The sequence below is a fragment of the Rutilus rutilus genome (genome assembly GCF_951802725.1).
Source record: "Rutilus rutilus genome assembly, chromosome: 2".
In the NCBI taxonomy this organism is placed as follows: Eukaryota; Metazoa; Chordata; class Actinopteri; order Cypriniformes; family Leuciscidae; genus Rutilus; species Rutilus rutilus.
Genome location: NC_140210.1, coordinates 58,989,080 through 59,002,731, shown reverse-complemented (window position 1 = coordinate 59,002,731; position 13,652 = coordinate 58,989,080). Strand labels below are relative to the sequence as shown.

Here is a 13,652-nt window from a genome sequence, read left to right as displayed (position 1 = left end):
GTGGGGAGAAGAATGTATTGAAGGTAGTAGTGTAGCACAGTTCTTCAGCAGCGATGTTAGCGTGTCGGCCTTCAAAGAGTCTTAACCCAAAGTTCTGTCTGTGTGACAGAACATTATACATGAAGACAAAAGGCTACATACTAAGGAAAACTGTTTCCCACAGGAGAGTGATCTACACTGAGCAATGTTGTTTCTTCGTCATTCACACCCATCAGTTTCTCTTGGCCATACGTCTGTATGAACCATTGGTTCACACTTTCACAGACACAGAGTTGATTACATCTGAGGCACAGTCACAATGTAAATGCATCTGACTAAAGATGACTGAAAATACACATAATCTTTCAATAGCAATACAATATTTCACAAACCAGAAAAGACACAAACACAAAGGTGTCAGCAGTTATTCAGTTTATTAGCCATTGATGAGCACACAACACTAAAACATCCATTATTGAGCTGAAGCAGGTTATTGCACGTTCACTATTGCAGCATATGAGGAGATCTGTGTGTCATTCAGGCTGGTGTTTGTGGACGTCTGTTTTCTGCCACATACACACACATTCATAACGTTCATCTGCTTCCTGTGAGAGTAAAGGAAGGAAATTCAGTTAATACAGTGTGAAACTCCAGCCAGATGTGTCTCCGTAAGTTTGTGTTACCCGTTTAGTGTGCGTCAGTCGGCTTGGATCCGCAGACCGGCTCTCCTTCAGCAACGTACCACACCTCGTTATGCCTGTTCAACAGCTTCAGAGGACTGACACACACGCACACAAACATCTTAATAAATAAGAAACGTTTGCATCGATTAGGTTATTTTCCTGTTTATTACTGTGAAGCTGCTTAGAAACAATCTATATTATATAAAGTGCTGTAGAAATAAAGCTGTGTGTTGTTGAAGTGCGTGTGGGCTCTGGTCAGCGCTCGTCTCAGCAGGTGTGTGTGGGTCTGTGTGTGTGGAGACCTGTCGTAGCCCACGGCGTAGTGGTGTGTGTGGTTGAAGTGCGCGTGGGCTCTGGTCAGCAGGTGTGTGTGTGTGTGTGTGTGTCGAGACCTGTCGTAGCCCACGGCGTAGTGGTGTGTGTGGTTAAAGTGCGCGTGGGCTCTGGTCAGCAGGTGTGTGTGTGTCGAGACCTGTCGTAGCCCACAGCGTAGTGGTGTGTGTGGTTGAAGTGCGTGTGGGCTCTGGTCAGCAGGTGTGTGTGTGTGTGTGTGTGTGTGTGGAGTCGAGACGTGATCGACAACATCCAGCCGCCGTAACTCCTCACGTACACGTCGTGCGCGTGGGCTCTGGTCAGCAGGTGTGTGTGTGTGTGTGTGTGTGTGTGTGTGTCGAGACCTGTCGTAGCCCACGGCGTAGTGGTGTGTGTGTTTGAAGTGCGCGTGGGCTCTGGTCAGCAGGTGTGTGTGTGTGTGTGTGTGTGTGTCGAGACCTGTCGTAGCCCACGGCGTAGTGGTGTGTGTTGTTGAAGTGCGCGTGGGCTCTGGTCAGCAGGTGTGTGTGTGTGTGTGTGTGTGTGTCGAGACCTGTCGTAGCCCACGGCGTAGTGGTGTGTGTGGTTGAAGTGCGCGTGGGCTCTGGTCAGCAGGTGTGTGTGTGTGTGTGTGTGTGTGTCGAGACCTGTCGTAGCCCACGGCGTAGTGGTGTGTGTGGTTGAAGTGCGCGTGGGCTCTGGTCAGCGCTCGGCTCAGCAGGTGTGTGTGGAGTCGAGACGTGATCGACAGCATCCAGCCGCCGTAACTCCTCACGTACACGTCCATGTCGGGCATCTCCGTGAAATACAGCTGAAAAAACACCACACACACTGACATCACATGACATAATGTTTTTTTATTGGAAACTTTAGGATTAGAAATAATGTAAATAAAGCAAAATTAAGTCTTTCAGGTTTTGCTCAATTTCTGTTACTAATCTATGTGACTCTCAAATTGAAGCAAGAAGGTTGACCACCTACAGTACATGATGCAGAATAATTGCATCAATACTTCCATCTAGAAAGGTGGAATCCCAGGCTTTTCAGGCTGTCTGGAACACACATCAATGATCAGCCAGTTGATCCGAGAGGCCGAACAGAAGAAAGGCGATCTAACAGTCATCTGGTTAGATTTAGGGAATGCCTATGGATCTATCCCACATGATCTCATCCAGCTCGAACTCGACCTTTACCACATCCCAGTTGCTATTTAAGAAATGATCACCAGCTATCTAGGAGGGATCAAACTGAGGTTTACATCAGTCCAGTGGACAGCCGGTTGGCAGGATCTCCAAAAGGGAATCCCAATGGGATGCACCATCTCCCCAATCCTCTTTATCATGGGCATGAACTTTCTTATAACAGTAGTGGAAAGCATAGCCTTGGAGTCAGGCATTATTCAGCCAGTGCTGCGGGGTTTCATAGAAGACCTAACAATAACAACTGTGATTCATGTCCAAACGAGATGGGTATTGGCAGCCTCTTGGGCAAGGTTGTCATTTAAGGGCAGGAAGTACAGAAGGCTGGTGATCAGGAAGGGCAGAGTCAAGAGTAAGTTTGGTCTCCAAGTTCAAGGCAAGGTCATTCCACCCATTGAGGACAGCCCTATAAAGTGCTTGGGAAAGTGGTTCAGTGCATCACTGAAAGATGGTGCCAATGTTGCAAACCGAAGACTGGTTGAAGAACATTGACAAGTCTGGACTCCCTGGAACATTCAAAACCTTGGTTTATCAGCACGGCCTTCTGCCTAGGCTTATTTGGCTCCTCTCTGTCTATGAGTTCCCCTTAACAGTCGTATAAGGCATTGAGAGGAAAACCAACAAGTACCTGCAGAGATGGTTGGGGACTCCTCCAAGGTTGTCTTCGATGGGCCTCTACACCCGTTCAGCACAACTGCAGCTCCCTCTGCCATCTGTCGTGGGGGAGTTCGAGATGGCAAAATGCAAAGTCTGAGAAATTCCAAAGACGTCCGGATGAAGCAAGTAGGTATCACAACAAGATCAGGCCAAAAATGGGCAGTTAACGCTGTCATTGAACAGGCCGAAAGCTCACTGGATTTGGCAACCTCTGCATAGGACGTCAAGGCCTGGGGTCAACACATTCCCAACAGTTTGGGAACGCAAGAACAAGATCAAGCGAGGCATGGTCCAGTCAGAAATCCGAGCTCAAGAGGATCCGAGGCATTTGTCTAGAGCAGTGGAACAAGCATCCCAGGGAGCTTGGACAAAATGGGATCTGCCCAAGCGTAAGATCACATGAGCAGAGTTGTGGCCTTCCTGTTACACTCCATATACGACACCCTTCTTTCACCGTCTCACTGGCACACCTTGGGGTTGAGGGACGACCCGTGCTGCAAGCTCTGTGGTCAAAAGGGGACACTGGCACACATATTGTCAGGGTTCAAAACATCTTTAACCCAAGGCCACTATAGTTGGTGCCATGACAAGGTGCTCCTGTCCCTCGCCGACACACTAGAGCGAGAGAGGTGGAAGAAGAGACCAGGTGGCACAGACGAGAGGAAAACTATCACCTTCATCAAGGAGGGAGCCAGTGCCGGTTGCATAAAGCATCTTAAGTTTTTCTCTTAAGTATGAGACTTAAGGCGTAATTTCCCCTCAGCTAAAAGAATAACTTAAGGGTGTTGCATATAATCCCTTAAACGGTTCTCTTAGGTAAGGGAAACCGTTAAGTGTTTCACGACAGCGACCCTGGTTTTGCCGTAGTAAAATTCGATTGCTGCCATGGACATGTTGTTTGTTAAGACAGATAGCGGTAAGTTTCACAGAAAACAGCATACCATGGATAAGGAAAACAAAAAAGAAAACCAAATATGAAAGAGAAGGACCAGATGAGACAGAAACTCAAATTGATAGTTTACTCATAATTGAAAATTCTGTCATCATACTCACCCACACGTCGGTCTATTCATCTTTAGAAACAAATAAAGAAATTTTGATATTTGCTCATCATTTCTGTCCATTTATTGAAAGACATAAAAGTAATCCATATGATTCTGTTTCGGAAGCTGCGTTGAACATATAAGATGTGCTTTATTTATTTATATGTGAAAAAACTGCACAATTAAAATGATCCATCATATAAAGTGGCTGATCGCGTCTCGTTAGAAGACTTGGACTGAACCTGCTCGCTCCGTGTAACACTTAAGGTGAAGTTTTCCAAACCTTATGTTATACTTAAGAAAATTACAGTTCAGGGGCTTTATGCAACATTTTTTAAGAGATTACTTAAGGGAAAAATAGATACTTAAGGGAAATTCTTAGGGTGTATGATGTTTCACCTAAAGAAACCCTTAAGTAACACTTAAGGGTTATTTTTTGCAACACCCTTAAGTTTAAGGGAAACCTAAGGGCGTTCTTAAAGGAGCATTTCACCCATGGGAACATTGATCTTTATTGAAAGTGGGTCATATATGTAGTCGAAATGTAAAATAAATTTTGAATTTGGTGCCTTCTTGACCGAGGAAAGAAAGAAAGTAACTTCAGGACGCATTTGTATGAAAGACAACAACTCCCACAATGCACCACATTGCACAGCTGCACAAGCCACTCCCACTAATCCAGAACAGCATATGAATCACTCATCCGTCCATAAGGCTAGCTACCTACCACCGGAGCTTGAAATTCATTTCACACAAAATGTCTAACGTTAGTTAGTTGGCGAACTCATTAATGAATTACTCCTCATTTGTATTTCTTTCGAAGTGGTGAATTATTGCATGGTTACGTTACCGGGATGTTCAGTCAGATGCGGTGCGAAACTAGGATGGTTCACAACACAAACGTCCGTGTCCTCGTCTGATTCAGAGATTTCGTCCAGGAGAAATTGGCATCGTTTAAATTCTTTGCAGCAGACGGACTCTATCTCTGTGTTCGTAGCGGTTCGTAGTTGCATAGTGAGATCACCGGCGCCACCAGTCCGCCCCCAGCTCGAGCCAGTCTGGGATTCTCGTCCGTGACAGGCAGGTCTTCTGCCTCGGCTGCTCTTCGCTATGCGGCTTGTAAAGGTAGCCACAAACACCTGATTCGAGCATCAGACTTCCGAAATCCTCTTCTTCTACATCATATTGAGTAACGTTACCCTCCGCTATTGTCATATCTTCACAGCTTGCTCCACAGTGCCTGTTAGCTTAGCTTCCAAACAAGATGGAGGATATTGCTTTTAGTTTCAGAAAGTGAAGTCCCACCCACTGATCTGTAATAGGCCTGTAGCGTGAGCGGGTCCCGCCCCCTGGAATAATGAGGAGCTAGTATTTGTAGTCTCTACACTTTTCAATGAAATGTGACTTCCTGCTTATTATGACGCAAAATTATGATTTTTACGTCATAATAAGCAGGAAGTAAAACACTTAAATCCTTATTTCTCCCATCTCAGGGAAAAATTAATGAAAAATCCACGTTTATTATAATATATGACTGGGTTTCTAACAATACAAAGCTTAATGCAAATGGGTGAAGTGTCCCTTTAAGGGAAAATTACACTTAAGGTACTTTATGCAACCGGGCACAGGCCCTTTGCAATCATGGCAAAATCCAAAGTGCTGCAAGCCACGAGCTCTTGGGAAATGAGGGTCGACATCGGAGAGAGGCTGCAGTTGGTCCACACAGCTCTTCGTCCCAGACATCGTCCTGTGGTCAGCCAAAGACCGTAAAATCATCCTAATCAAGCTGACCGTGTCCATGGGAGAAGGGCTGTGAGGAAGGCCTTGAAATATCAGCCTTTAATCCAAGAGTGCAAAGACAAGGGATGGAAGGCATGGCTGTTCCCCGTGGAAATAGGTTGCAGAGGCTTTTCTTGCCAAATCAGCATGGCGGCTGCTGTCAGCTTTAGGCATGGACGAGAAGATGTTCACAGATGTTTCTGTGTTGTTTCTATATTAAAATGTTGATATAATACAAAATATTTGGTCTGGCTCTTGTTTTAAATTATTTTGTTCTGTTATTATGCTTCTTCTTGTCATCTGTTGATGTTGTACAAGCAGAATGTGGCGGTTGGTGGGTGTGGTATTTGTCCCGCCCCTTCTCCACTGTGATTGGACGGCTGGGTAAAAAGTGAGTGATGAGCGCTGCGTTTTACCCAAAGTTGAGCATTCTTCAACTAAAAAACGCTGAAAAAAGCTAAAAGCTAAAAACAGAGAAAATCAAGTTTTTGTCAAAGACTTCATCTGGATCAGAATCAGAGCGATGATCAAAACACAGAAGGAGCAGAGTCCATCAACTAGTGTTGTTTTTGGCAGCCTGTTTTAATTTTAGTTTTAGTCTAGTCTTTGTGTCAGGCTGTCATTTTAGTTTTTATTAGTTTTAGTCACATTCATACTCTTTTTAGTCTAGTCAAGTTTTAGTCGACGAAAACTGATGACATTTTAGTCTAGTTTTAGTCAACGAAAACTGATGACATTTAGTCTAGTTTTAGTCGACGAAAACTGATGACATTTTAGTCTAGTTTTAGTCAATGAAAATTGTATTTTTGTCTCTTTTTAGTAATGCGATTCTATTTAACCCAGTCAATATAGAATTTCAAACAAGGCTATCTTATAGGCTATTTAGTAGGCCTATATTTAGGGCTGTGACGGTGGAAGTTTTTTTTTTTTACCACCGCGGTAATGGACCAACTACCGGCGGTGGTTGGGGGGTTATTTAAAAAAAAAAACTTGTTTTATATTTATACACTCTGCGCTTTGAGAGGGATGTGGGACACGAGCAGGAAAACACGAAGATATCGATCTCTTTATGATATCTTCGTGTTTTCTACTTGATGTAAATTGGTTTGAAGAGCGAATTTTATCCTCCACAAGGGCGAAATATTTAGGCTATGTTTGAGATTGCGCTGCCAGAGAAAGTGAAACTAAAAATCACCCGCGCGTGTGAAACGCGCTTGAAACTCGCGCCCTATGTCTAATATAACAAGCACTGTGTTAAAAAGAATTTGACATGCAACTACAAATGTAGGCTATCTGTCCTACAGCGTTTTTCTACTTTACCACGGTAAAGAATACGAATATAATAGGCCTAATTAAAAGCGAACCAAGAAACGTTTATAATACCTTTAGAAAATGGGTGAATGAGACTGAAGATTTGGGAAAAGAAACAAGATATTCCATGCAGGGATGAGTCACTATTTTTTTGATATTCGATTAGTTTATTTAATTATAGAATATTGAATAGGTTGTGCGATATTCTCTAAAATAAAATCTCCATGTTCTGGCGCTGATGCGACGTTCATGTAACCAGAGACGCTGCCAATAACATAGGCTACAGCTTTCACAAAGAACCGGCAAAAGTAATGATTATGAATGTGTCAAATATATCAATGAGACATTTTAATAGAATAACTAATGGAGTAATATATTGTTAAATTCGCTGATAATCGGGTGACCAGATCGCAATCCAGAATTTAAAGCCGACAAAGCTATGGGTTCACGCACAACTCTCTCATTCGTCGTGACGTTATAACATTTCGTCTCGTCTCGTTTTGGTCAACGAAAATGAAGAGACATTTTAGCATAGTTTTTATTTTTTAAACCACATTTAGTCTCGTTTTTATTCGTCAACGATATTGCATTATGCATGTATTTTAGTCATCGTCACATGACCATGCATTTACGTCTAGTCTCGTCTCGTTTTCGTCAGGTGATAACGGTTCGTTGACGACAATATTTCGTCATAATTTTCGTTGACGAAAGCAACACTACCATCAACACCCATGATAATGCTTCACAGTCCTGTAGCTCGTCCTGGATCGACATTTCATTCAGTAACATTAGGCAGTTTTGATTTATATGCCGTTCAATGCTGATGATCATGTTATTTTACATATGCATCTGCTTGTTTCTGCTTCTTCTTCACATGTGTTTTGATCAGGAGATTCAGTACTCTTTCAGGAGATGTGTAATAGCGCCCCCCTACCGTATAACAGTGAAAACACAGAGATTCCTTCAATGGCGGGGAAAGAGTTAACTAGTTTGTTCAAACTTTTAATGCTTTCAACCTAATGCAGTTCTAAAAACCACCAATACAACTAGAAAACAGCAGCATTTAACTAAATGTATTATTGTAATAAATATTGCAGTGTCATTTTCCATGTCGCTACCATAGACTGTAACAAAATGGGTGGAGCTTCTGGACGTCACCTTCTCATTGGTGGGAGTGGGCGGACGCTCCTGATAGGCTGACGGCAACAGGAAGCTGAGCGTGTAGATTGCTGGTTCCCACATCTTCACTTCCTCAGGAACTTCAACAAGCACCGGAGCCGTCATCTCAAACGTCACACCTACACACACACACACACACACACACAGAGCTGTGTCAGTCGCTTCACCTGACAGCACGGTTATGATATGAACGTGTTCACAGACCCTCTTTATTGGCTCCAGAGATGTAATGATAGAGGCGTCTGAAGGCCATGGCGGCTCCAACGCCGAGGAAATACGCCTCCGCATCCGTGGAGACCCAGCGCGAGGACGAGTAGCGGCGCACCTACACACACACACACGCGCACTTGTCAGACTTCACATTCAACCTGTGAGACGAAGTCTCTTTAGCCTTCATCTTTCCTTCACGCAAAGCCCTAAAATTATACTTGTTTTTTTTGGTCCAGAAAGCTTATTTCTAAAAAAATGTATACTATTTTTTCTATTTTTTTTATGCGATTTTTTGTTATTTTTTATTTTATTTACCTTTAAATTACTAGATTTGATCAATAAATAAAAAATAAATAGTAATTTAGTCATTTAAGCACATTCCTCACATTCTTTCAACTTAAATTCAAAATTACTCACAATTTCATGCATAACCCTTTTAATTCAGCTCAGAATATCTTACATTGGATGTCTCTGCCGACCTCTTGTGGAAAATAATTTAACATTATATTTCATGACTTATGGCTCTATATGGAGCAAATGAGCTGTTCCGCTGGGTCCTAAAGTCAGCTCCCTTCATTCATATACACATGTAGACATTATAAAATATTTTTTTGGTAAAGTTTTAGCATTTTTAGTTTGAATTTTGATGAACACAATTTTTTTTTTAAATTCTAAAATATTTTCCCTGAAGGATGAGGCTTAAGACAAGTCATTTCAATCGACGGCCATTTTGGAAACATGCAAGTGCAGCTCCTATCTCTTTGAATGTGGAAACGTAATTTTTTTTGCATTTCCTTCAGCTTAAGGCTTATTCATTTCACTTTTGGTGTGAAAGGGCCTTAACATTTGCCACAAATATTACTTTTTTTTGTTGTTATTAAAAAACAAGCAAGCCCAGCCCAGGTGAGGAAAAGGAACACAAAAGTATTGTAACGCATTACTTTTCTTAAAAAGTAACTAAGTACCGCAATTAGTTACTTTTTATGGGAGTAACGCAATATTGTAATGCATTACTTTTAAAAGTAACTTTCCTCAACACTGTTCCTTCTCTAGTCTTTGATTTAACTCATCAATGCTCGTTTGACCTCGTACTCGTCCGTCCTGCAGACCAGCTCGAACTGAAGACACTCTCTAGACTCGCTGCAGAAACTGCTGGACGAGTTACTGGGGCTGCGGGAGACACACACACACACACACACACACACGGGTTACGGTCCTGCTGGCGTCCAGCGCAGGGGTAATATAGGGGTGTAACAATATATCGTGTCACAATATATCGCAATACAAAAATATAATGTATAATAATGCAATGGGGGAATGTTTGTGGGTCCTGATAAAGCCAAATGTCTTATATTTAAAATAATGTTGGCCACTTTTTACTGGTAACATATCTAGTCAGTGAAAGAGTGCAAGCATATTCGTCTAAAATAAGCTTCAGAATCATGAATATTGTTATTCTGGGTTTCCAGCACCAAGTCCAAGCCTATTCATTTACACACACAATGTAAAAACAAATTTAGCATTTTAATCAACAGTTTTTGTTAACGTTTTACCATATGTATTGGAGTATCGCAATAATATCGTATGGTGAATTCAGTATCGTATCGTGACATGAGGGTATCGTTACACCTCTAGTTAATAATGATGAGGAATATCTGACCCGATGCTGCCGACGGCCAGTGACTCCAGCGACAGCAGCGACAGCAGCGTCAGAACACACAGACTCCTGGAAACACACACACAACACTCGTCACACGCCGATTCTGATGTATATTGATATTGTAATACTATTACTATGACTTTATGATATTGTGAAGAATGACATTGGACCCCATTGACTTTCATTGCATGGACAAAAAACACAAAAAATCTTATTTTGTTTCACAGAATATATATATATATATATATATATATATATATATATATATATATATGAAAATAAAAATATTTAAAAAATTAAAATAAATATGTTTTCATCCTTCTGACATTATAGAAGTCTTTTCAAAAGTTTCTTATCTCTATCAGTATTTCATATTATTAAATGTTTGATTGTCTCGTCAAGTTCAATATTTCATCAATTCTTGTGAATGCAACAGAAACAAACGTGTGATTTGCCAGCAAAATCACAGGTAAGATATATTTCTAATAATGTGAGATTGCAAAAATAACTGAAATGGACTGATTTCACCAGAATGTGCATCTTTGAAATACTGTAACAATAACTGTATCAATGAGCTGTAACTATTTATATCAACAACCATTTCTGAAAAAAAAAAAAAAAAAAAAAACCTCATGCTTCGGTAAGTCATAATTATGACATAAAAAGTCATATTTATCAGATGAAAAGTCAAAATTATTACTAAAAAAAGGAAATTATGACATAATAAATTATGACACAAAGTCATAATTATGAGATATAATGTCAATTATAAAAAAAAAAAAAAAAAATCTAATTTCCAAAAGCAATTTTTATTTATTTTGAGCAGGAATGGGCTTCCATACAATTATGACTAAAACCCTAAAATGAATAAACACAACCTTTTATTCATTACTAATAATTAAACTAACTGGAAATAAAAATTGAAAACTGAATAATGAGAGAAAGAGAGAAAATGCTGCATCATAAATAGAGTCCCTGAGAAAAGCCAAGAATAGAAACTTTCAGCTGGTGCTGGTTTATATACACACACACACACACACACACACACACTCTCTCTCTCAGACACACACACACACACCGCACTGCGGAGAAACTTAATCCCGAAACACCCTCTTCGATCACCAACATCACTGTCATCAAACATTTTTTTTGAACTAGTCTATTTCTAAATGCAAATATGAATATTACAAGAAATATTAATATTCATCTGAAACATTACCAAGTCCAGGTAACTCGGTCCATCATAGCCTAATTTAAGGCAGATGCAGTAAAAACTTTTACGATTTCAGGCATTCATCAAAACTCAGTGAATTACAGCAATCCTCACATCTTTAACGTTCACGTATTTCTGTTTCGAAACCAAATGCACATATTATTTTATACTTACATTGTGGTTTATTTGAAACCGTGAGATGAAACTGGGCGGATCACATCAACACCGGAGCGCATGCACGATCCTCTGCGCGTGCGGGTGTGCTCGAGCACGAGAGAGGCACGCGCTGCTGAAGCGCGAATTAAACTCTTTCGTCACATATTCACAAGCCAAAGAAACAAGTCGACATTTAAGTTATTTGATTTATTTTAAACTCGAACACAATTCACATGATAAACCAGCAATTTAAATCAAGCAGGAAAAGTTTATTTCTCAGACAGTTTGTGGAAATATTAGCCAGACTAAAATCATTGAAGAAGGGAAACTGGAGTGAAGTTCTCACGTCTACAACCGTGTCTATACTGCGATTGAACTACAACGTTATATTATAATGAGTGAAGTTTCGCGCGCTTTCAGTGTAGACCGTTGGTTTTAGCGGCAACGCTGCAGTTCGCGCATGCGCAGTATATACGCGGTGTAACGTGTTTAGTCCTTCATTTATTACAGGATTCATTTCAATCATAGAGTAGATGGAGTCATCAGAAAAATATTAAGAAATATATAACAAACTACTCCAAAGAAGCAAAAGACAAATCGTTATTGGTGCGAATCGTTATCACATATGTCTGATAAAACTCTCAGGAACTTCATCCAAGACAGAATATAAATGTTAACAGTCCTGGACTCGGGTGAAACACACATTAAAGATATTCATATAACGGCCGAAAATCCACCTATTCCATCTGTCTGAGGAAAAACTGATGGTGTCTGGGTAACCAACCTGTTTTATGAACAACAACAACAAAAATCTCCAGCCGTCTAATAAAAAGAAACAACAACAAAAGAAAAAACATGATATACACACAGTAGCATCAATTCAGAAAAAAAACAGCATCAAACAGCTTCGGTTAAATAATAATAATAATAACAATAGGAAATTAAAGAAGGCTAAAATCAAATTAATTGAGCACATCCAGTATAATGATTGTAAATCTTTGGAATGAAAGAAAAAATTAGCAAACAAATTAACGGACAGAGCAGTGACCATATCATTACTGTAAACCAAAGCGAAAGATTCAGTCTGTCACCGCCGTCCCAGAGTCCGCATGGGAAAATCAGCTCGTTCTCTCACGGAAGTCGTGTCAGGTGCGCTTTATTCTCTCACGGTTTTCCCATCCCGTCTTTATTTCACTTGCATAGCGAGTCTGTGGTTTCCCTGGAAGGGGAGGAGCTTAAAGTCCAGACTCCACCCTCTTCGATATGAAACTCACAACGCAACCTCTCTCTGTCTCTCTCGGCCGTTAGACGTTTTCTTCACCTTGTGGATGCCTTCCAACGCTCCCGATTCTGTTATACTGTGTGCGGGAGAAGAGACATCACACACTGAACTTATGACACACAGAGAGAGAGAAAGAGAGAGAGAGACCTACACTTCATCCATCTCCAGGTCCTCCTCGTCCTGAGGCAACTGGAGATACGGGTTATTTGATGCTGGACGGAACTTGAATCCCGTCAAGACGAAGAAGATCAGAGTAGAAACCTCCACTAAAAACTGCAAACACAAGACGAAATGACACCAGGTTTTAAGGAGGGCTCAATATATTCATTTACACAGATTCTTTTCTGGTGCTCTTCAGTAAAAAAACATTCGTTTTTATTTTTATTTTTACTTCATCGGAATGGTGCGCAACTTGGTAAAGGTTTTGGCACTTGCTATGCGAACACAGAAAAAATCATGGACATGATTCGAACAGGTTAAATCAGGGGTGCCCAATCCTGCTCCTGCCGATCGACTGTCCTGCACAGTTCATCTCCAACCCTAATCAAACACACCTGCCTTTAATTTTCAAGTGATCCTGTAGACCTTAATTGGTTGCTTCAGGTGTGTTTGATTAGGGTTGGAGATGAACTGTGCAGGACAGTCGATCGGCAGGAGCAGGATTGGGCATCCCTGGGTTAAATGGTCCTGAATTGAGCGCATTGGAAATGAATGAGACGAATGTCCTCTAGTGGAAGCGTTTGGTACTGCAGCCGAACAACATCTCACTGAAAGCTCATTTACTGAGATATCAAGCTCAAATTTTGAAACTTGTTTAGAATTATGGCTTTGATTTTCTCGCCGTTTTAGAGTAAAACATGTTTTTGAAAATATATATTTCTTATAAAAATTAGTATTTTTGCATAAATTTCTGCAACTTTTTCACTTCAGCAATAATTTGCCGAGTGTCGTCTTTGAAAAGAGATCAAACTTCAGTCTGTCGCTCTAAA

The 13,652-nt window shown here is 40.9% G+C and overlaps 3 protein-coding genes across 3 annotated transcripts in view; 1 reads left to right on the top strand and 2 right to left on the bottom strand.

Annotated features, from left to right (window-relative positions):
- Nucleotides 1-13,652, top strand: part of LOC311286453 (apoptosis-associated speck-like protein containing a CARD) — a 467,220-nt gene that overhangs the window by 257,028 nt on the left and 196,540 nt on the right. The window lies entirely within an intron of this gene.
- On the bottom strand, nucleotides 395-11,527 carry soul5l (heme-binding protein soul5, like). The gene is made up of 8 exons (XM_084402663.1): nucleotides 11,400-11,527; nucleotides 10,013-10,078; nucleotides 9,438-9,522; nucleotides 8,347-8,467; nucleotides 8,122-8,261; nucleotides 1,622-1,785; nucleotides 663-757; nucleotides 395-584 (listed from the first exon to the last, which is right to left on the bottom strand). Coding segments are annotated over exons 1-7 (669 nt in total). The 5' UTR covers nucleotides 11,402-11,527; the 3' UTR covers nucleotides 395-584; nucleotides 663-666.
- Nucleotides 11,574-13,652, bottom strand: part of gpr108 (G protein-coupled receptor 108) — a 15,282-nt gene continuing 13,203 nt past the window's right edge. Inside the window, exons 17-18 of the mRNA XM_084402571.1 lie at nucleotides 12,815-12,936; nucleotides 11,574-12,739 (exon numbers count right to left, since the gene is read on the bottom strand). Coding sequence (XP_084258697.1) covers nucleotides 12,652-12,739; nucleotides 12,815-12,936 — 210 coding nt within the window. The 3' untranslated portion in view covers nucleotides 11,574-12,651. The remainder of the gene's footprint in view (nucleotides 12,740-12,814; nucleotides 12,937-13,652) is intronic.

Coding starts and splice junctions, on each gene's coding strand:
- soul5l (XM_084402663.1), bottom strand. Junction 1,786..8,121: donor CCACTCCCACCAATGAGAAG/GTGACGTCCAGA, acceptor GTGTTTTTTCAG/CTGTATTTCACGGAGATGCC. Junction 758..1,621: donor TACGCCGTGGGCTACGACAG/GTCTCGACACAC, acceptor CGTGTGTGTCAG/TCCTCTGAAGCTGTTGAACA.